This window comes from Peromyscus leucopus, chromosome 1 (genome assembly GCF_004664715.2).
Source record: "Peromyscus leucopus breed LL Stock chromosome 1, UCI_PerLeu_2.1, whole genome shotgun sequence".
NCBI classification, from domain to species: domain Eukaryota; kingdom Metazoa; phylum Chordata; class Mammalia; order Rodentia; family Cricetidae; genus Peromyscus; species Peromyscus leucopus.
In genome coordinates, this window is record NC_051063.1 from 69,629,428 (window position 1) to 69,653,409 (window position 23,982).

A 23,982-nucleotide genomic window follows, 5' to 3' on the forward strand; every position below is an offset into this window, starting at 1 on the left:
GCCAGGCTGCTTCTCAGACAATAATGTTCAAAAATGATTGGAGGCATAGCACAGCACCGTGCAGCAGTTCTGAGGACAGGCCTTGCCGTAGAAGGGCACTAAGTGGGGTCACCAAAGGCTTTAATTCTAACACTCTAGACCAACCCACCAGACACCTAAGCCAGTGCATGCCAGGGATGCTGTTAACAGATCATCTGGGGCACCAACCAATTATACAGAATGGTAGTGGCTCTCATTCTCCAGGGAATGAAAGGCCATAAGGACTTCCTGACACAGTAAGGACTGCTTTTCATAGAACCTTCATAAATGTGACAGCCATGTTCATCACCCTACCCTTTGTAATTCCAGAGACCGGCATTCTCCAACCCCAAATTAGCTGACATAATTTATGATGTAGAACCTTCATGTTTGATTTTAATATTTCATAACATTATGGAGTGGCTTCAATATTTTAAATCAAAATTTAATATGATTGATACGACATGACAACACACATATCTCCAAGATGTTCAGAGAAGCCTTTACCCAAACTTAAATTAAGCCATCTTTATGTAAATACAGTAAAACATCATGACCTTTAATCAGTTGACTTAAAAAAAAGTGTTTATCTTATACATTGAGGATGGAATACAAATTTGTACAAGTTACAGTGGCCCTAGCAAATTCAGATAAACAAGTATTTGGATGACATTGCATACTAAGCAGTACGGCATTCAAGGTTTAGGTTTGAACTTCTCAACCATGTCTGAGGATGTAACCGTTTCATCCCCTGAAGGAATAAAAGGCATGGAGGTGTCTCCAGGCAACCAAGATCCTGGTCGCAGATTAAGAAATACCGGAACTTCAGAGACATCTCCTGGTTGCTCAGTCACCTGGGTCCTAAGTCATCAGGATATTCAGCTTGAACTGGAGACTCGGTTCAAGCTGGGCATGAGAGAAACATGAACTTGAAAATGGAGAAAGTAGAAATGGGGGACAAGAAAGAGTTGCATTTCTACATTACTCTATAAACCTTTTGGATAGTATACCACTTCATGGAGATTTGGGAAGAGTTCTCTCCGAAGTAATCATTTGGATATTGCTTTTGTAGAGTATGGAGCTGATGATTTCAAGTACTGCATATTCATAGACGTGTCCAGTGGCCACATCATCCTGGGATTAGGAAGGCTGAGAAAGAAAAGGCTGGAGACAGGCTCACCCGTCAGAGAGAGGGAACAGTCACAGAAGTTCTGCTATTTTAACAAAGGAAGTAAAGAAGCAATAAAAACAAACAATAGTGATCCTACCAGCTTGTCAAAATGGTCCTTCAGATTTGCACTGGAGTTACTATGGAAAACTCCAGTTCAGCCTTTGATAATCTAGCCTAGGGCATAAAATGAAAGCAGTAAACTATGGACCAGGAGGGGTGGGAGGAAAAAGCTGCAGAATGCCGAAGGCATAATAAGCAGCTTTGCAAATGAAAGTTGATTTCTCTCCACTTCAGTGACCCGGAGAAGCAACAGGGCAGGCTGATGCTGGGGCCCTTCTGTCAGCTGCTGTGAAGAGGAAAGTCTCTGAGGAACAGCAGACCCATTGCTAACTTTGTGTTTCTAGTCCATTCCATCAAGTGACATGGGTCCCTACACATTGTTCCTGGGAGGTATCCTAAACTGGGCAACTGTCGCATTGTAAAATCTCTTCCACGTGTTTTCAGTGGTTAGATTCTGGACAGCCCATAGCATCTGCATCTTGCCTCATGAGATCTTGGGCTTTTTCTAGTGCTTTTAGCAGTCTTGGAAATTTACTGGTACTGTAAAGATCAGACTCTTAGAAGAGGGTGGACATGGGCAAGGTAGACAGAGAAGCAGGTGGCAGCGAGGACCTAGGCAATGAGGAAGAGATTCCAAGACTGGAAGGAAGGCCTTCAAGGAATTTGGCTCCAGCAGGAAGAGAAAAGGTTACTAGGGATGTGGCAAATATGCAAACACATCTAGACTCACAAGAGAGACTCAGGATGGAAGGTTCAGGCGTGAGTGACTCCATGGCTGACATCAAGTGTCAGGTGGAGAAAGGATCCTGGGCCCAGCACACAGAGACCCAGGGTTTAGGCCCAGTGGGTGCTGCAGTGACAGGAAGAGACTCACAGGGGACGATGGATGAGGAGTGACATTTGGCAAAGGTTTGAGTTGTAGCATCACAGGGTGACCAGACACAGTTTGAAGCCATTTTGAGAAGGAAGCAGAAGGGCAAGGTGGGTATCACAGGATGCTTTCAACAAGAATGTGTGTTATGAGAAGATGAAGTGTTGATATCCAGACAGAAAACAGAGAAAAGGAACCAGAGCCCAGCTGAAAAGGTGCTATGAGTGAGAATTGACTAGTGCCTAAGGTGACTGGTAGCACTGGGGTTGGACAGAGAGGGGGCGAGCTAGGACAGACACCTTCAACAGTGGAATCCTGTAACATGGCAGCCGGCAGAGGAAGGATTAAAGTTCTACCCAGGGGGTGAGTGATTCTAATGAAATCCTGAGGCTGGGAACCAGCTGGGAAAAGATGTGGTGATTCCCTGGAATTTGAGTCTGGGTTTTCAATTGGCAATATTACTTGAAAAGTGGAGGGTTGGTTTTATTTGTTTGTTTAAAATCATTTCTTCTAACCTCAAGTATGGAGAATGCTTTCAAAGAGGGGAGAGTGGACGGATGGGTCCTGGAAACTCACAACTCAGAGATCCTTAAAAGAAGAAACACGGTACTATCTAGTAACAGGTGCTCAATGAATATTTAATGAGGCTATTAACAGTAAACCTAGTCAGTCATTTCACTGGAAATTCAGGGAGTCCTGGCTGGAAGCAACTCTTCCTGTCTTTTTTTTTTTTTTTTTAAGAGGACAACAACTTTCCAATGGAAGGTGATAAAAGGAGAGCATGCTTGCAGATGGACAGTTGGTCCTTATAGCTAACCCCACTGTTTAGAAAAGAAACAGCCAACGGGCTGGATTTCCTCTGCCCAGCTCACACTCAGGATCTTCTCTGTTAAAAATCCACTTGGGTAGGGATTGAGTTTTTAAAGGAAGAATGCCTTTGAACTGACTAACCTTGAGAAATAAACAAGAGGAAGACAGAGGCTAGCTCCCTGCTTTCATGTAGATGAAAGCTCTCACAGCCAAGAGCTGACATTCCAAGTCCAAGGGAATTTGTACTGGAGTTCTCCCAGCTTGGAGAGTTCACCGGGCCAGGCTAAGACACCCAGAGTCTGTCTTTGGACCTTTAACCTCGCATCTCAGTTTGACACTGTGACACCAGCTTCCTTTTCCTCTGTGCCAAACCCATCTATGTATTACTACTGTTTTAAAAGTCTATACAAGAGTGGTACAAGTAGATCCCTCCCTCCCCTGCCTTCCCCTTGACACCACCAACGCAAAGGGCTACCTACATTCCCCTGATGATGAACTGACTCCCACAGCTGGAACCCTGTGTCCAGGATTTAGTGCCCCCAAGCGTTCCTGGTACACTGCAGGTGGAAGCATGGGGAGGTGGAAACTTTGAGGGCTCCCAGCTCCTTACTTTGAAGTTCTAGCTTCGGTTTCACTTCTCAGGGCCGTTTAAGAGTGCAATGTTATGACTTCTCCCAGTCAGTTGTTGTGTGTGCCTGTTTGAATAGTGGTGGTTAGTTCTATGACCTCCCTAAAATAATTTGTGCCTTCATTCAATTTAATTTTGTCTTTGTATTTGTATTTCTCTTTGTATGTATTATATTAACTCTCCTTTGAGTACATCTCTGTTTACTGTGTCTATCAGGTTCACTGATGTGGCAAATTTACCCAGAGCTATGCAGAGTGATGACATCACTGAATCTGCACAAATATGACCCCGTCTTACTCAGCAGGGATGACGCCCCATGACCCTCTATGGGATGTGATCAAGTGCTAGCACCGACACACACATTAATAATCAATAAAAAAATTTAAATTAAAAAAATGAAGTAGAAGATATCAAGGAATTGGGGAAGAAAATAACAGAAGGCACAAGTTGGTGGTTTAACTTCATAAACGCACTATCAGAATGACCTGAGGAAGCCGGGGATGGTGGTGCATCTCTTTAATCCCAGCACTGAGGGTTCTCAGGCAGGTGGATCTCTATGCATTTGAAACCAGCTGAGTCAATCAAAGTGAGCTCCAGAATGGCCAAAGCTACATAGTAAGATCCTGTCTCAAAAACAAAACAAAAACCTATATATATATATATAATAGTCTGAGGAGTTTAAAAATATATAATGCTTCCCAGTCTCTACCCTCCAGGGTAGGGATGGGGACTAAATATATAGTCTCTTTCTTCTTTTATAATACTCAGCTCCTAACCCAAAGTGTTCCATTGCCAAGAGCAAGTCCAGGGATCAGCCCTTAGGAAAAAGGCATGCTCTTTTCCTTCTGTGGGAAGACAGACACCCTCAGGCTTTGTTCCCCTACCAAGCCAGACTGCTCGTTTTAAACATACACACACACACACACACACACACACACACACACACACACACGCGCGCGCGCGCGCGACAAGAGTCCACCTCACACCTCATCATCACTCAGGTCCTCCTCCAAGGAAAGCTTCAAGAAGAGCAACAGGGAGCAGGGCCACTGAAGGACTGGGTGAGATCTGCATTTCCCTTGGATTCTGACATCTACATGGAGTCAGTCCTCACACTGTCAAACCATCAGTACTGCTCACTGCCCACCTCGTGCCCAGGGACTACCCAGCCCTCTTCTGTTGTTCTCTCTTCTTGCCATGCTCTTTGTAAAATACCACAGCACCTGCACCATGGAGGGCTGTAGATGGAGGCCAACGCGGGGATATCAGCTTGGCTTCCCCGCTAGACTGACACTTGAGCTTTCTGTATGTGGAGAATGCTATACCCAGATGCCTGCCCTCGCCGTGGTTCTGCCCCAGAATTATGTGTCAAGTTCCATTCTGGGTTGATGCAAGTCTAACCAAGCTGCCAAAAACCTGACAGTGAGGCTGAAGGCCACTCAAGCTCTCTGCACCTCCTTTAAGTACAGAGCAAACAAAACACCGTAGTTCAACTGCCTCGTCATTACCGAGTGCCCCTTCTTCTGTCAGGATGTGCCTCTCTCTGTCCACCAATGTCTTTCCACTCCTTGCTCTTTGTCATTCTATGTAGGTTTTTCTGACCTGCCATCCACACATTCATCTTAGTAGATAATTAATGGTAGAGAGTAATTACATTCCTAAGGACTGATGGTACTTAGTGAGTGAAAATTTACATCCACGGGTCACATACAAGGTGTGGAAAATGAATGTGATTCCATCTAGACTTTGATGTGCCTCTGGGGTACCAAAGTCCACTGTTGTGCTTTGGACCCTACAATGTTGTTCGCCACTCAGAGGTCAAGTGTGCCTCCTCTATAGCTGGTTAGAATGCTGGGATTATGAAAGATGTTATGCTCTGAAATTTGTATATGACTCCAACACATTGAGATGTATGAATTAAATTCTTAATTTATTTGGCAACTGCATCATATTCTTAAGAAGGCAGTTGGAAATCATCAGAACAAATCTATTGTAAGTCAAAATGGCTGCAAGGAATATGTCATCAGGTCCCTGCTATGCTTCATAATTAAATGCAAAACTTGCCCCATTCATAGACCATCTCCTTATTCCTGTGAGTATGCATGCCATTGCTTTCTCTTGAATCAGCAGGAAAAAAAAAAATGTTGCATAACTCCAGGTAGTGGTTTCTTCAAACTTAATGAAAACTTGTCCTTTCTCTTATTCCTACCCAGGGTTTATTACACAGTCGAGATCTCCAGAGAAAGTAGACAGAATCCTTGGAAATCACTAATACTGCATACTCATCCAAAGGCTCTTTGACCAGATCATGGGAAGGGCTTCTGCTCCAAGGATGACGTATATTTATATTCTCAAATCAGTCAGCAAGTATTGAAGGATGGCTGGGCACAGGGCAGGGAAGTTGCTTAGTAGGGCTTGTCCAAACACTTAGGTTTAGGAGAAAGCACAGTTGGCTGCCTCCTGCATGCTTTCATGTGCAACTGCCCACATTCCCAAGATCACTCTCAGCAACTTGTCCCTAGTTCCTCGAGGGGAGGGTCCATTGAGCATGTCGCTCCCTGCTGGATGACACATTGCTGAAGATGTCATCTCATTTTTTTTTTTTTTAAATGTGCCCAGCACCCAGTAGGTACCTAGTTTTACCTTGGACATACAGTTGCCTGAAATAGCCTGAAGAAGCCAGACAAAGTCTATGACATCTAAAAGCAGTGAGCCTTGAGTGGAAAATGAGGCTCAGCCCTGGAAAGTGAGCCAAGGGAAGGGAAGATGCACAGCAGGAATGACCACAGTGTGTTCTAGAGATGGTGTGGGGATGTTAGAACTTAAGTAGTGATGAGAAGGAAGAGCCTGGACTAGGGTAGGAAAGAGTAAAGAAGCCTTTAAAGACAGCAAGGATTTCTACTCGACTGGGCTCTGCTGCGATGAGAGGCCCATTCACTTACGTCTCCACAGACAGACATGGGGAGTAAGAATGGCAGGCAGACACCAGGAGAGGTACAAAGATGAAGGTGAAGAAGAGGAAGGTATGGAAGGGACGTCAACAGAGAAACAACAGCACAGAAACATAAAAGTTAGTGGGGGATGCTTCGGGGCTATGCAGGATTGAACGGAAGAGATCAAACGTAGCAGCAAAATTTGCTGGAAGATGGTACAGCAATCCAGGCAGGGGGAAGGTGCAAGCCAGGTCCAGAGAGAGGCTGCCTCTAAGACCTTTGTCCAAGTGCTGTGGAGGTCACAATGGCGGCTGTGTTTCTAGGCTGAAGATGGACCACACAAACCACCTCTTCAGAAGCACCACAGGGCCCGTACCATGCCATAGGGACATTGCTAAGGTCCATGCACCTGGGAGACATACCTTCAAAGTGAAGACAGAACATGTGAGGGATGCCTGCATTCTCATGTTCTAAAGCAGCAGCTAATTTTTGATATGAATAAAAAGGAAGACAGTTCATTGTTGCTGCTGGTCAAGAAAGAAAATAATCAACTGATCTCTATAGAAGAGAAAAATACCAGAATTTATGACAGATGAGATTTTAATGAAAAAAATTATGACAACTACTGGGGTGGCTCAGTCTAAAAAGTGTACAACCTGCAGGCAATTTTTTATTCTCTCTCTATTGCCCACTACTAGCCATAACCTGTCCCTTGTCTTTCTTTCAATTTTGTTTTGTTTGGATTTTGTTTTTTTTTTTGTTTTTTTCAAGATAAGGTTTCTCTGTGTAACCCAGGCTGTCCTGGAATTTGATCTTTAGACCAGGCTGGCCTCAAACTGCCTGCCTCTGACTCGCTAGTGCTAGGATTAAAGGCATGTGCCACCATGCCCAACTTGCAGTTACTTTTTTAGCACTGAAACTTGGCCCTTTTGCAGACCTGCAATAAATAACTGTCAGTCATTCTGGTCAGAGTATTTCTTCAGTTTCCATATCCCAAGCAATTAACTATGCACACTCTCTGACTAACTTAAGCTCCCCCCCCCCCCCCGTGTGTGTGTTTGTGTTTCTGGGATCAAGTATAGGCAATCATGCAAATGTGTGCATGTGCATGTCAAGTCAAAGGTCATCCTCAGGTGCCATCCACGTGGTTTTTGAGATGTGGTCTCTTGTCTATCAGGAGGGGCAGTGATCTGCTTGTCTAGAGTTCCCCAGTGCCGGCATTAGAAACCCACACACCGGTGACTCCTGGCTTTTTTTTACATTTGTTGGAAGATCAAACTCAGGCCCCTGAAGCACTTTTCCAACTAAGCCACCTCCCCAGCACTTACATCTTGTTTAAACTGACAAAACAATCTTCGGGGCAGTGAGCCATTTCTGAGGTCACCCTGATGGTCAGCCCTCAGATTCAGTGGAAAGAAGGAAGAAAACAGCTCCCCTGTTCTAGACTGTGAGCTACTCCAAATTAAAACACCCTCTAACATTTGTAACCCACGTGTCAAAAAGGCCTTCAGAATTCAAAGCAGGGTATCTTTCCACATTAGACCTTGGTCAAGGAAAAGTATGTGTGCTGGCCGGGTCACAGACACTACAGCTCTGTGTAGCCAGGGAACCGTCCACATGCATTCCCGGGACAGGCCATTTTCTCTACATTCAGCAATCAGCTTATAAATAGAAGCCGATTAAAGGAAGCACTCGTGGCTCTTTCTTCTTGGCTTAGCTGCTTCTGCTATGAACCCAGACCTATTCAACATCCTGGCCAAACCAAGGGGAATACAGGGGTTGGGATCCTTTTGAGACTAAGAGATAGAGACTTGCATGGCCTTGCCAGAAAGACAGATTGTATCTTCAATTCTAAATGACTTCTGTTGTACGTGGTGGTTACTTCTATACCAAAATCCTGCCCTGGACGTCCCAGTATGGTGTCCTGAGATGGAAGTGAAATGTAGCAGGAAAGGTTCTGCTCACATAAGGCAGTGTGGGGGAAAGGAAGGAAAAGTCAGTATTCACGTTTGAGGTTCCAGTGAATAAAGAGTGAACAAGTGCTGTGCACTGGGGCCAGGGAGATGGTTTGCTGGGTAAACTGTCTGCAGCACAAGCATGGAGGATCTGAGTTTTGATCCCCAGCACTCATGTGTTTGGTTTGTTTTGGTTTTGTTTTAAGATGCCAGGTGGAGCGGTGCGTGTCTGTAAATCCAGCCCTCTGTTGGGAGAGACAGGCAGATCTGGGTCTTGCTGGCCAGCTAGTCCAGGCTCAGTGAGAGACCCTATCTGGGAAAACGTAAGGTAGAAGGAAAACTTAAAGAAAACATCCTAACATCAACTTTCTGCTTCCACACAGGCCCACAGGGACACACAGACCTAGGGAAGGATGGACACACACACACACACACACACACACACACACACACACACACACACACACACCAAAAAAGTTTGGATTTAGCATAATTAAGGCAAACGACTCTCCAAGTCTAGCCCAGTACACATGCACCTAGTTTTATGGAAAGAAGAATCCAATGAGACCTAAGAAAGGGAGGCCACACTTTAGTGTTTCATGAACTCTGAAAAGCTCCAACCTCTGATGAGCTTCACATGACAATCTGATGAGCTCTTCATTATCTAGAACCTCCAGGGAAAGTAGGGTGTCTGCTACAGTAGTGAAATGAATCCATGAGCCACATTCAGAACCACTGCCCAGCACCTTGCCTTCTCGGGACTGGGATGCCCATGGGGGATTTGCAAGGACAGGAAAATGGGTTCCTTTTCCAAAGCTGACTGAACCTGGGGTTGCACAGTTGGAACCTGGTCTACGTAACTCTAGGCCACTAATGATTGTCAAGTTAACTGTTGCTAATGAGGTGGGGGGGGGGGCGTGTGGGTTTTTTTTTTTTTTTTGATGGACATAACACCCCATTTGGAGGAGGCAGGGTTCCCAGCTGATTTTTCACAAACATCATAAAATTCTGCTAATTCCTTTCTGCTAGCTTAGATTCCATTTGGATAGTGGGTAACAAAGGTTACTGTCTTTTCTAGTGAAGACGAAAGTCTGCTTCCTTGAAGAGGGCCATTTTCTAGTTCTTCTAGAGGTTTTCAACTTTTCTAATGCTGTGACCCTTTAATACAGTTCCTTATGTTGTGGTGACCCCCAGCCACAAAATTATTTTCATTGCTACTCCATAAGTGTAATTTTTCTACTGTTATGAATCATAATGTAAATGTCTGTGTTTTCTGATGGTCTTGGGTGACCTCTGTGGAAGGGTTGTTCTACTCCCAAAGGGGTCAAAACTCACAGGTTGAGAACCACTGTTCTGAAGCCTCCACGTCAAACCCAGTGTCCCCTCCTGGATGAAGTACACAAATCATGCCTTTCTGCCTTCTCACTGTGAGCAGGACAGTGTGTGTCCATGACAGCAGTGGTTTGTAGGGTTGTGGTGACGTTTCCAAGGCTCTCTCTTGATGAGATATGTGTTTTAATGGCACAGATAAGAGCAAACCAGAGCCCCAGTTCAGATGGGATTTCTTCTGCCTCACAGTCTACATTTTACCTCAAAAGGTACCCCTATTCCCAATTTCAGACTAGAGAGCCATGGGATCATAACAGTCCAGGTTACCCTTCAATATTCCATCCTGTAAGAGAGGTAGGGGATGTAGTTCAGTAGGTAGATGGCTTGCCTTATATGCCCAACACATTGGATTCAATTCCCATCATCAAGTAAACGAGCCATAAAGGCATATACCTATAATCCCAGCACCAGAGGTGGAGAATCAAGGTCATCCTGGAATACATATAGCAAGTTCAATGTCAGCCTAGGGAGTGAGAAGGGAGAGGAGGAGGAGGAGGAGGAGGAGGAGGAGGAGGAGGAGGAGAGAGAGAGAGAGAGAGAGAGAGAGAGAGAGAGAGAGAGAGAGAGAGAGAGACAAAGTAGACTGTGTCTTCTCTGATTTCCCCCTACAAGCCAGGTTGCTGTCCCTGGAGCAGCTCCCTCACTCACTGTCCACCCTAGAAAGACATCTGAATGTATTTAGAGCCATCCCTCTCCCGTCAGATCTGTGGCCTCTGAAGACAGAACGAATGTCTGGGAAAAGGGCATCTCCATGTGTTAAATTAACCTAGACCGTGGAGCGGAGACCCAGTCCGGCATCTATGCAGCTATCTCTGCCTCAAGGCAAGAGGGCTTCAGGACTGTAAACCAGGTTTCTGCATTAAAGCTTTCCCTGTACACAGGAGTCCCCGGAGCAAGGGAGAGCCTGCCTCCCATCCCCACTGGAAAGCTCCATGATAAAGAATAGCTTATCCACTTGCCCCTTTCCCCCACTCTGAGGAGCCTAATGCACAGGCGTTCCCTCGGCATATGGAATAAAATGTTGACCCAATTAATCCTGAACAGCAGCCAGCATCTCTGGCTCCAAGGTGCCTTGACTGTGGGAGAGCCATTGGGAAGCTAGCAATTTCATGCAGTCCCTCTCCACATTCATGGGATGGCTTGCTGGCTCTTAGGCTACATACAGTGATGGACCACCCACCCTAAGGCAGGTAGTTTCTCTACAGTCCCACCTGTCAGAGGACCAATCAGGGCACACATACCGTCTTACAGCGACATATAGGAATCCTGGGGAGTATGAGACATTTTACAATGGCGGAATAGAAGCAAAGAGTATTCACTCTCAGCTGATGAAACCCCAGACTTCAGGAGATGCTAATCACAGAGCACAAGGCAAATCGATTTGATTGTAAATTCAAACCAGTGGCAAATTTCTTCATAGTAAGTTCTCTACAATACTGGCACAGTATGCTAAATCTCCCAACCCATGTATTCACACAAGTTCTCATGTAGTAGGTATACACATAGACATACAGCACGGATACACACTATCACAACTTCAAAATTCAGCACTTTCTCAAAAGAATCAAAGAAGGCCTTTGGGGACTGCTGGTGCACCGACTTGATCCTTTCTGGGACTTTGAGATTGTTCACACAAAGGCCAGCAGAAGGGATCCTTTGCTGCATGAGTTTTAACTGGAAAAATAAGGTGATAGCCTTGTGACAAAAAACCTGGATAAGACACTCTCTCCCTAAAGGCAATGTTTTAATAAACAGAGACTATGTTGGTTTCTTTCTTTTTCTCTAGCCAAACTTGGTAGGCCGTTTTCTTTCACTTAACATCAGCTCATGTTTTGTGGAGATACCAAACCTTCTCTGTAATTGTTATTTTAATGGTCACAGAAAGTGAGTGTATACCATCATTGACTTGACTGTTTACCTATTGTTAGACTGCTAGCAGCTTCCATTTCTCATGCCTTCAAGTTGAACTGAGCATGTTTTTATCTGTGTTATTAATTTAAAACAGAACAGAGATGACACAGTCTCACTAATCTAAAACTACAGGGTTTATATATTTACAGCTCACATTTGATTATGAAATTTAATTCGAGAGTAATTAAGACATTTATATTCTACACAGCTCAACAGCATCTAGATCTCCCTGAGCCAGGCAGGCCCAATCATGACTTGCCACTTTCCAAAGCATTTCCCCATGAAATCTAATACAAGTTATGGACTCTCACTGCTCTGCAGATAAAAGATTTGCCCAAAGGACTGGCACCTCTAGCTCTATGAAGTGACCTACCCAAGGAAGCCATGCTAAAAAGGCCATTCAAGTCTCACAGTCACCTCAAACTCCAAGGCACCCCTTAGTTTGTGCACCTACAACAACAGACATGTTCCAGGACCACTGGAAGTCTCCCATAACCCACACCTGATACATAATATGAGAAGGTCAGGAGATGGACTCATTCATTTTTCAGATGTCTGATGCTTTATTTTTGTTGTTATATTATTATTATTATTAAAGAAAGGGCCTTAGTAAGTATCACTGGCTAGCCCGGAACCTGTTGTGTAGACCAGGCTGATTTCAAGTTTGCAATGATCCCCTTGTCCCTGGCTCCATTTGTTGGTACTGCAGGTACATGCTACCATGCCTCGCTTAGCTGATACTTTTTGAGGTCGACCGGGGGTCATGCCAAGTAACAGATTTCTTTGCTTAGGATAGTTCTTTAGTGAATGTTATTCAAAGAGACTTACGGTGCAGGCTACCAGCTGTACCCTTCAAAGTCTTAACATATAGTATGAGGATAGCAATGGAGTCTTCCCAGCAGGCAAGGGGATCCGAGGTTCAAATGAGAAGATGGGAGTGAAATGCACAGGCACAGGCTGGCATTTGTTAGCACACAGGAGTGCATGCACAGGGTCTAGAGAGATGGCTCGGCACTCATACTGCTCTTGCAGAGGACCCAAGTTCAGTTCCCAGCACCCATGACAGGCAGCTCGTAAGAGCCCATAATTCCTGCTCCAGCAGCTTCCAACGCCTCTAGCCTTTTGGAGCATCTCTGCTCATACACATACACATAATAAAAAAGACAATAAAAAATCAATCTTCAAACCTGCCCGCAGGCACAAGGCCCTAGGGTCAACTCTCAGTACAGGCCCGCAAAAGCAAAGAATTTACTTATTATTTATCTTTATTTTCACTAATGAGGGAGTAGTGTTTTACACACTTAGCAACTCTGTAAAACACGAAAAGCTGAGAGTTCTGTTTTTTACTATTTTCCCTTTACCACCAGCAATTAATTCCTCTGATTTGTTTTATGAGTTTGATGGTCTGGTCTAACACTCAGCAAACCAGCGGAGTGATGTAAGAAAATTATTTCAGTGCAGTTCCTGGCAAATCCTGATGATGAATAGTGAGGCAGGACAAACTTACTCAGACACACATTTTTCAGGACTGGCAGGGAAAAGGCTGAAAAATTACTCGTAAATTGCTTTTTGTAAAAATGCTCTCTCTTTCAAATTTCCCCTAGTATGAAGGTCTCCTTCAGAATGATGGCACAATACATTCTGACACACCTACATGGCAAGAGAGCCAGAGAACACTCACAGATAAGAATGGGGGTTAGGATTTAATTTTCTCATTATGTCCCCAGTTTCCAATGCTCTTCCCCCACACCAAGTTCTGAGTATATGTCTTTTACTTGTTGGGATAAGTGTCCCCGAAAGGTAGCTATTATCTGTGCTGGCAGTCTCACCCTGCTCCACCCACCCCCGGGCATAACGCCCCCCTCCACTGTATGAGCCTTGATATTGTGTATTACATCTCCAGTCCATTCTACTCTGCTTCCCTACTCTCTAAAACTGTCCCGGAGGTTGAGTTTCAGATTACAGACATCTGCTGATAGCTCTAGCACCTACTTGAAAGCCTTGATTCTGAGGACAAAACTCAGGACAATAGAAGCCTTGGGCATTCATGGTTGGAAAGGCTAATGCAGGGTTGTCATGGTGGCGATGCTCACTTGGCGGCATTGCTGGTTGTCACACTGGGACACCCTTTCTGTTTGGGAGAAGCCAGGGATGCTGCTGACTGCTGCTGCTGAGCATTCTGCACTGTGCTGAGCCCTTCCAGCATCAGCGGGTCATCTGCCTAACCTACCAGGAGAGCAGCAGCTGAGTAACCCTGGTCTAAATTGAACCAAAGGCTGCAGAGATGATTTTAGGGTATCCCCACACCTAACTACCCATTAGTGTTCAGCATTATTATGAAGAATTGGGAATTGGATTTGCCTCTGAGTCTTTCATGCTGTAAACACCTGTCTGGGGGGGGGGGGGGCGGGGCTTGCAAGGTAGCAAAGGCTAGTGTAGCAGAAGTATAACCCACTGCAGAGAAGGCATAGGTCATGTGATACCGCTAAGGGCTTGGAGTTCTTCTCTTCCTCTCCTTCAGCAAGCCACTATGCCTACTGGCCTACAGTGCTGACTAAGGATTAAGGACAGAAGAAGCATTGGACCTGTGCATTGGACATCTGGGTCTGTTGGACGGTGTGAGCCCGGGGTTTGGAGGGTCATGGCCTACCTGTACTTTTCACCTGCTGTGTGAGTTTGAACAAGTGGCATACCATACCTCTGTGATATGGAAATATTGACACCAAATGTAAGGAAAATAAACATCTAACCCCCCCCCCCCCACTTCCTGACCTCATAAGTAGTGGCCACTCCGTAAATATCTCCATTGCCATGGTGTTTCCTAAGAATGTCTCCTCCAGGTCTCTGGGCTAGGGCCACCATGGTCACCATGACTACCCCTGCAAATCCTCTGCCTCAGGACAGAGCTAGAGTTCTGTTGACAGTGGGTGGATAATGTGGCTTTTACTGACCTTGGCTCATCTCTGACTTTGCATCCGTGAACACTTGGGTTCTGATGCCAGGGCCTCCTGTGTACTCATATCCAGCCAGCCAACCATTTTACTCTCAAATGCCAGGAATCCAGTGAAAGCTAGTTCCCAAACAGCATGCTTATCTATCTTCTGTTTGCTTTTATTTTGCCAAACCCAGGATTGAACCCAGGTCCTCATACATACTATGAACATGCTCTACCACTGAGCTTTATCTCAGACCTGTTTTTACTTTATTTGGAGACAGGGGTTCATTAATCTGCCCTGCCTGGCCCTGAACTTACTCTGTAGCCCGAGCGGGTCTTATACTTGTGATCCTCCTGCCTCAGCTTTCTGAGTAGCTGGAATCAGAAAGTTGCACCACAGGCCCAGCCTCACTGTATCTTGCTTCAAGTGCAGCCCCCAAGAAAGTTCCTCGGTGTGCAATAAGCAGCTGCGAATCTGCTTATCTAATAAAGGGAAGGCACTTACCCTCCTGGTATTCCCCGGAGAATCATTGGCCACCTGCATCTCTTTAGCTGCATTTAATAGCTCAGCCCAAGATGAATCTGCATGATTAACAGAAAGGCTCCTGATTTTATTTTCTTTCAGCATTTAAATGCTAGAACAACTACCATTGTTGTCATTTTTTTTTTCAGGGGGGGGGTGTGTGATCAAAACATAAAATTTGATTCGAGAATGAATAATTTATTTTTTTAAGTAATTCCCAAATATCATTCTCCATGGAATCACAGAACAGAGATGGTATTGCTGCTTTTGTAGACTCAGGGAAACCCATGTTGTGTTCATGACTGATGTTTCTAGAAGCCATACTCCCCAGTGTGACTTATCCCCAGAGATAACCCTGTGGAGGAGTATGGCTGGCTCCCCACAGAGTCCATGTTGACTGACCCTGGGTCCTGCCTGCAAGGCTGTCCCTCTAGCTGTGTCTATCTGCTCAGGATCTAGAATCTTCAGGAAGTCTTTAATAACTGTTGGATTCTAATAATAGATTAATCACGTCATCCTCAAAAAAAAAAAAAAAAAAAAGTAGTAAAAATCCTAAACTAAATAAGTTGCATTTGGTAAACCATCTGCCTACAGAGTGGAGACACACATGTGAAAAGATAATTCGGAAAGCTGACGAAGCAGCGACATTGGGCTGCTTGATGAATATAGTAAAACAGGTTTGCCTAATGGGGAAACAAGCATTACTATCAAACAAAAAACGAGTGTATCCCACATGGAAAAGTAAGCAGGCTTTAATATCGAGAAGCAGTTCATGCTGTGCCTGCCAGCAACTCCCCGCCTGTCTGATTTTCCTTAACATAAAGGCCGACCTCACCTGTTTAAAAATAATTAGGAAGCTGGCAGCTGTAATTTGGCTGTAAGTCCATTCGGCTGCATTTGCGTGTGTGCTTCTGACCCACTGATGCTTCTGTTGCTGTCTCTGCATGCAGGCACCATGGTCAGCAAGGACTCCGGCAGATGCATACTCACGACACCAGAGCGGGAAGTGGAGCCAGCCGCCTGTCTGGCCCTGGAGATGAGATATGCCCTAGACCCCAACCGGCAGATCAAAAAGCGGAACAAAGCCCTGCAGGTGCGCTTTAAGGATATCTGTGAGGCCCAGAATGAGCAGAGGGACACACAGCTATCTTCAGGACCTCTGGGGGAGAAGCGAGAGGCCAAGGCTGTGTCTTGTAGGGCAGCATACCGTAAGTATATGACAGTGCCCGCACGCCGATCCATTCCCAACGTCACCAAGAGCACGGGTGTGCAGACCTCACCAGACCTTCGCAAGTGTTACCAGACATTCCCGCTGGACCGCAAGAAAGGCAGTCTCAAAGGCCTGCCAGCTGCAGATGCCTTCAAAAGCCAGAACAATGGGTTTCTAGCAGATTCGAAAGAGAAGAGTGAGGCAGGACCCATGGAGGACCCCCAGCCTTGCAGTGCAGGAAGGATTCACAAGACCACAGCGTTGGTTTTCCATTCCAACGAGCATGTGAATGCGCTGGATCAACCTTCTGGGGTCAACTGTGCAGAGCTCTGCAAGACTCCAGACATGCTTGGCTACCCTGAAGCTCTATTGCAGAACTCTCGGCCTCCCTCTGAGGAGCCCATCCACCAGCTGCAGGCGAGAGCCAAGCTGGACAGGAGCACCCTGGACTCAGAGGAGCCCACTCCACTTACCCATGGAAGGGTGTTTAAAACAGAGGTCGCCACTGTGTACCCTCCCGCCATCAGTACTAGGGCCCCTGAGCCTGGCTTGTCAAACTCTGCTGCTGCCAGCCAGTGGTCTCTCTGCCCTGCAGATGAGGAGCAGAGGAGGGCTGCCCACCTCAATGGACTGCAGGCATCCTCGGGCTCTGCTCTGGCCTGCTCACCCCCAGTGCAGTGCCTGTCCCCAGAATGTAGCGAACAGCCCCTGCAGAACCAGCCTAGCCCCACAGCTGGGGTGGGGGATGAAGAACGCCATCAAATTGTGCCTCACACAGAAGTGGTAGACCTCAAGGCCCAGCTGCAGGTGATGGAGAACTTAATCAGCTCTAGCCAGGAGACCATCAAAGTGCTGTTGGGAGTCATTCAGGAGCTGGAGAAAGGAGAGGCCCATCGGGAAGGGTATGTATGTCAACTGTATCTTATTCCCTGCAGGCTTACCACTTGCCTCAACAGCCCCGAAGTCCCATCCCTAAGGAGTCCGATGCCAGTGTTTCTGTGTCAGGGCTACAGTCTGAAGAACTAGTGAGTTACACGGGTCACAGGTGTGTCGAAGGCCAGGCTTCCTGGCACACTCACCTCTGACATTCATTTGTCGGTTAGTGTTTTACCCATCTGGACCTGGTTTCAAACTCTATCTGTATATCCAGAGTTGATGGGTCTTCCTTGTGACCTATTCAGATTCATGTTTCTGATCTTGATGAATTGTAATACATATACCAGTTCAAAATGTCTATATACGAGGCCATTTGATTCTTAGGAATCCCGTTATAGTAGAGGGAGGAAACAAATCAGATGGCATTAGGAAAAGTAAATGCTAGCGAGTGATAAATGATTTCGGTGGGATCGGAATTCTGGACCATATCGGGTTTTGTGTAATGGTCTTTGGTTTTCATTCTTTTCTGGAGCACACAGAGGCAGAGCCCCTCTTTAGGCAAGTCCTATCCATAGGTGATTAGGAAGCAGACACCCACACCCATGAGCTGTCTTTGGTATCCATTTGGATTACAACACAGTTCAACATCAACAAGGGCTTGTTGGACTTGACCAACTCTTGATCATCCAAGCTATGAAACACATCTCCCCCAGCCCTCACTGTGGACAAGGCTGCCAGGGCTGGTTCTGTGCATCTTCAAAAGTGCCCATGGCTCACCAGCCTTAGTCTGACCTGCCAAGCCTTCTCTTTTCCAACCCGTTGAAACGGCCTCATCTGCTCCTCCCTATGTTCTTGAGGTTGGATGTGAGTCTGTGCTCTCTTGTCCATGGGGCTGGTACCCTTTACTCTGTGGGTGACGTGAGCTGGCAGCAGTGTGATGAAGGGAAGCCAGGTAATACATTATCATGGCAGCAGAACACACAGACTCAAAGCTCCTGTAGAGGATGACTGTGGTGGAACTGGGCAGAGGCTGCTTATTGCAAGCAGTGGAGAAGAAACAGCCTCTGCCTTCCAGGGCAAGAGGTGAAGCCAATGCACTGGCTTCAGTGGCAAGGTACTTGGTGTTTGTCCTACCCTTGACTTTGGCCATTCCAACTTTGAGCAAGTGGCTTGTCTACAAAAGAAAACTACTTAGTACCAACCCTGCCTCTGACCAACAATGATTCCAGTTGCTTTGAAACAAAAAGAATGACCAGCCTTATGTAATGCAACCTGATGGGATGCTAGTAGTCAATCTAAAACCACGTAGTTGCAGAAAGCTCGCTCATTCAATGCTGAGATGCCATCTCCATTTTCAACCATTTCAGTCATTTGTTCTTGAATCCATACACATTCAGATGTCACACACTTAGGGAGATGAACTTAGGCATTAGCAGGTCACCAGAGAGAGAGAGACAGACAGACAGACAGACAGACAGACAGACAGGAACCAACTTTGATATAACTGGTAGTCGCTGGAGCCAGACAGCAACATAAAAGGATGTCACTAACACCAGGTGGAAAACAAACCTCATCAAGTGGTGTGAAGCCAGATGTACATAATATGGTAATGTGTGTACCCACTGGGAGTCACACTCAAATAGAAACATCGAAGAGCACCCTAGAAAGGGAAAACCATGCATATAGCTAGGCACTTCCTTGTGCTATTAGAACAAGCATGGACCTTTGCTTCAGTGGGGGTCTTCTAGCTTCCTAGCCAAGTGGGTTCAAGTCCAGTAAGGTATGTCTGGATGGGAGTTCTGGCTCTAGTGACTTGGACAAGGATAACACCTCTCTGTAACTCATCTCTCCACCTAGAAATTGGGGTATTTGCTCATCCTGCAGTGGAGAGTGAGAGTTACAAACGTGACTCTCAGGTGTACTCATCCCACTGACAGATTCTGAACTGGATAATATCTGCCAGTGTCTGCGTGTTGGTCTTTTATCGGATTATTGGTTTTGGGTAGGAGGAAAAGAGTCTGGGGAACATTTGGGCCCTATGTCTCAGTCGAGTGTAATGAATGCATCCCCATATGCTGAGCACAAACGGTGCCGCTCAACATTGCCCTGGGAATCCTGGGGATTCTCTTTTGAGTATGGTGGCTGCTAGCCACCTGAGCCTAATGAAACCCCTAAATTCAAGTCAGTTGCAGTTAGTTACACTGACCATTCACTCCTTGCTCACACTGGCCAGGGTTTAAGAGCTTGGTAGTGTCAAACAGAAGACAGAGAAAGGGGTCTCCTGTCACAAAAGGCCCTTCACTCCAGTATCCCAAAGTATGCACAATGCCCTAGCCATCTTAAGACTTGACACCTCAAATCAAGGCCAGGAATTGTGGTCCCTTCCCTGGCCCTTAAAACAAACCTCTACTTAGGTCATTGTCCATACAGAATAAGCTCAGGGTGTCAAGGCAGGTCTATAGTGTGGGTAGCCTCTCACATCTGGTTCTAGAACAATCATTTCCATGAATCTCAGGGAACCAACCCTCTGGATACATTAGTTTCAAATTAGAATTAGAAATTAGAAACTAATTGATTCAGATCAATTAGTTTCAAAATCTAAGGCTACTTTGGTGGTGGCTCTTCCCACTCTACATTCAGAATCATTAATCTGACTAATACACTTTCCACCTGCTTTATCCCAAGGAGTCTCCAGCAGTTAGAGGGCCAGCCATAGCCAGTTCCACACTGTGACACCTGTAATGACTCTGGGGAGGGAGAGTGTCTGCCCATTTCCCTTGTATAAATATTGCATTGCCGGGCAATTGCATCAGCTCCTACATCCTGAAAATCTCGACCCCTCTAATCACCCAAGGCAAGTCCTGAATGTTTCCCCTGTGGTCCTGAGGGAGGAAGGGGTTCTCAGGATTTATGTTCTTCATGGAGGCTGGAGATGGGACTATTTGGGTTGTATCTCAAGTTAAAACAACAGAAAATGCATTCTACTTTATACTGACTAATTTTAATATGTTAAAAATTATATTTTATTTCTCTCTCTCTCTCTCTCTCTCTCTCTCTCTCTCTCTCTCTCTCTCTCTCTCTCTCTGTGTGTGTGTGTGTGTGTGTGTGTGTGTGTGTGTGTGTTTGGGAGTTTGGGGGCACAAAGGATAACCTGAAGAGATCAGTTCTCTCTTTACACCACATGGATCATGGGGATGGAACTTAGGTCACTGGGCTCGGTGGCAGGTGCCTTTGTCCACCAAGCCATCTTGCCATCAATACATGTGTATCATTGCATATTCATTTTCTGTGACATGACAAAGACTTGAAGGACCCATCAAGCTAAAACCCGAAGTTGTCCTTAGAAAATAGTCTCAAACCTATGAGTCACTGACTGTGAGGGATGCTTCGGAAGCAGTGGGTTCGGGTCAAGCCTTCCACGTGCTTTTCATGCCCAGTAAAGGACAGAGTGGCTCTGGATAAGCAGTCGCCAGAATTAAGGAGGATCCCCTAATGAGGTGGGCCCAGCGGGGCCATGGCTGCATCTATGTGACACACCTTATGCCCACATTTCCATCATGTTCTCTGCGCTAGAACTGGGCCTTTGAGGGTCATGGAATCTTCTCTTGTATTAATGTCTAGGCAGTGTGAGGGGGAAGTGATGACCTTTGAGTCTGAGCAGCAGCCTCTACGTACCTTGGACTGTACTTAATGTATAATATCTTTGATGGGGCTTTTCATTATCCAGGATATCAGACAAGCTCTTCCTGGTGGCTCTTTATCTATGGAGGGATATGTGCATCACCAGGCAGTGGCTTTCAGTCCCTTCCAAGTTATTCTTCCTAAGAGACTCTTCCATTAATCCCGTTTGCTCGTATATGTGCCTGAAAGGCTTGAGCAGAGAAAGGTCTCATAGGCAACTGAGTTTCAGTTGAATCTTCATCACGTAGGAGTGGTGGAGGCTGAAGTGTGGTTTCTAGGAAGCCCCTGCCTATAAGAGTACACAGTGGTACAGGATAAAAGGATGGGGCCTATGGACAGCATTTCAGAGGATGCCTCCTATAAAGAAGTGGGTTGTGCAAAACTTTCCTCATAGTCGTGCTTTTTAGTTCCCTGTAAAACGTTCGGGCAATTCACTCAAATCACCCTGCTTTATGCAGCACAGGCGGCATTTGCTCGCCCGGCTGGCATGAATGCCAAGAATTACCCTGACTATTTCAGTGTTCTCAGTATTATTCTGGTCTCTTCTCAGGAAGTGCTGGGTCACACAGGCTACCTGCATGACTGATGTATTTGTTAAAGGTTGAGAGCAGGGCAAGCGGGATTTAGAATTAAAAACCCAACCAGTTCTTGGAACAGTGGGAACTCCCTGTAGCCACCATGGGCTTCCTGAGCTGGAGAGCCACTGACCGGCTATCTGGAAGGGCCTCACCGCTTAGTGCATTGCAGCCCCAGCAGCACCCTGTGGGGAAAGACAGCTCTTCCTGGCTGTAAGCTTACCCATTCCAGACACTCTAGAGTAGTGGTTTTCAACTTTCCTAATGCTGCAATCAGTTCCTTGTCTGGTGGTGCCCCCCATCCATAATATTATTTTCACTGCTACTTCCTAACTGTAATGTTGCTACTGCTATGAATCGTAAGGTAAATATCTGATATGCAGGATATCTGATATGCGACCCCTGTAAAAGGGTCATTAACCCCCAAAGGAGTCACAACCCACGCGAGAACCCAATGTTTTAGAGAAGTAATATATTCACTGACTCCTAACAGCCCAATGAAGCTTTCCCTGTCAGAGACGACCAGAAACCTGTGAGAGAAGTTCGCTTCAAGGATGTTAAACATAAGGCCAAGAGCAGCCATTCTCTAGACTGACAGCTTCTTCACTGGCCAGGCCCCTGGGAGCATCTCCCTTCAGGTTTGGGAAGTGAAGGGCATCCAGGACATGCCAGACCTCAAAACATAGCTAACAGAAAAAAGCAAGCATGACGTGTTGGACCTTTGTGACTAAACTGAGTCAGAAAATATGTGAGACCGCAGCTTAAAAGAAGGCAAGCTAAGGTGTCTGAGAGCTTGAGGAAAGGTTCTAAGTTCGAACACCTAGTCAGAGGGACAGTTCCCTGTTAGTGGGGTATCCTTTAGTGAGGCAACAGGTGGCTTCTTGGTGGCCTGAGGCCCAGTGGTTTAACTAATAATATTTTTTTGTTGTTGTTTAAAAATGAAACACACACACACACTCATATAAAAATCCATTCATGGGAATGCCTTCAAGTTCAGGGGCTTGTTGAGAGCAGCATTACCATGCTTTCAAGACTTGGGAGACAGAAATAAGTAACAGTTAGCTCACACCGTCCAGTGGCCTATATTTATGTTCCCTCAAAGCCACCTGTCCTGTTAATCAACATAAAAATGGGGGTAGTCACCAAGTAAGGAAGTCCTGTGCAGAGAAGTGAGTGAGAGATGAAGACCCGGGTCCAGGCCCTGTGTCGCTGGAATACCTCAGAATCCCTTCCAATGGGACAAGAGTTAGCCAGTGGCTTTGTTTTTTTCTTGGGGGGGGGGAGCAGATTATCAGCTTTGGGATCCATATGATCCATATCCAGATGACCTCTCTCTCTCTTTATCCTAAAAACAGCCACAGGCCATCTACACGGTTATGTTGCTACAAACATTTACACAGACATAGTTAGACCAGAGACCACAGTGTGTTGACTATTAGGTGGTTAAGTGTTGAGACTACATCAGCTCAGTTGAAATGGAGGCTAACATTCAGGTACAGAGAGTTCATTTGTGACTGCCAGACAGGAAGACGTGTACTCATTCACATACTCAGAGAGCTTCTACTAAGCATCTCGTTCATGGTGGACACTGAGTTAGGCAGTGATCAGACTGAATTCAGGCACAGCCTTTAACGAGTACATTATTAACTAACATTCAGTTTGTTTATGTATGTGTCTTACTTTTCTCCAGCATGTATGAACCGCCACTGCCCCCCACAGCTAACTTTGAAACTGTGTGTGTGCATGTAACACAAAATTGTAAATTGTATGGCAGCATCCTTTGTAGCCATGAAAAGGGTGTCCCACCTGTTTTTATTCCCTATGGGAATAAAAAGCCATCTGTTTTCACTGACATGTTGATGCCAGATAGATAGAACTGATAGACAGGCTCCTTTTCTTGTTCTCATATTGACGGCATACTCACAATCAGGCATTTCAGAACCTGTGAGGATATGAGAAATCCCTTGGTGGAATTTTCTCTAATTACCCAGGTCCAAATGGAATAAATACTGTGTCACAATAATGGAAAAAACAGAAGGGGCTAGTTTACTTCATCCAAGTTACAGAACAAGAGGGTCAGTGTGGGATATACACCTTCATGGCAGCTGTAGCGGAGACCTGGGAATCATAAAACTTTTCCATCACATCTGACCTGGACTTCCAGGTTCCCCCTTCTGGAGCCCAGGCAAAGCTGGGTCCAGTCAGGTGATCCCATTCCTGCCCTGGTAATACACCCTGGGATGATGAGGTATTCCTGCCTTAAGATTAAGGTCTTGAACCTAGTTAGCTGGGAAAGGTCCCAGGCAGAGTGGAGAGGGGTGGAGTCGACAGCGGTCAACAGTGTGCTCGGGCGCCCTTGGTCCTGAGACTTAACTCTTGTGGATTCTGCAAGTCTGAAGGGTGTCCTCCTCAGCTATGGCAAGATGTTCCACAGGG

The 23,982-nt window shown here is 45.9% G+C and overlaps 2 protein-coding genes across 4 annotated transcripts in view; one reads left to right on the plus strand and one right to left on the minus strand.

Moving 5' to 3' along the window:
- The window catches only part of Dock1 (dedicator of cytokinesis 1), a 514,664-nt gene that overhangs the window by 240,578 nt on the left and 250,104 nt on the right, over positions 1–23,982 (minus strand). The gene's annotated exons all lie outside the window — the stretch shown is intronic.
- Insyn2a (inhibitory synaptic factor 2A) overlaps positions 1–23,982 on the plus strand; it is a 55,919-nt gene that overhangs the window by 3,043 nt on the left and 28,894 nt on the right. Inside the window, exon 2 of one of the 2 annotated variants that reach the window (XM_028869015.2) lies at positions 16,155–17,316. In XM_028869015.2, coding sequence (XP_028724848.1) covers positions 16,160–17,316 — 1,157 coding nt within the window. In that variant the 5' untranslated portion in view covers positions 16,155–16,159. Of the gene's footprint in view, positions 1–15,910; positions 17,317–23,982 lie in introns of those variants that run through there. The other variant, XM_028869006.2, reaches the window with a different exon arrangement.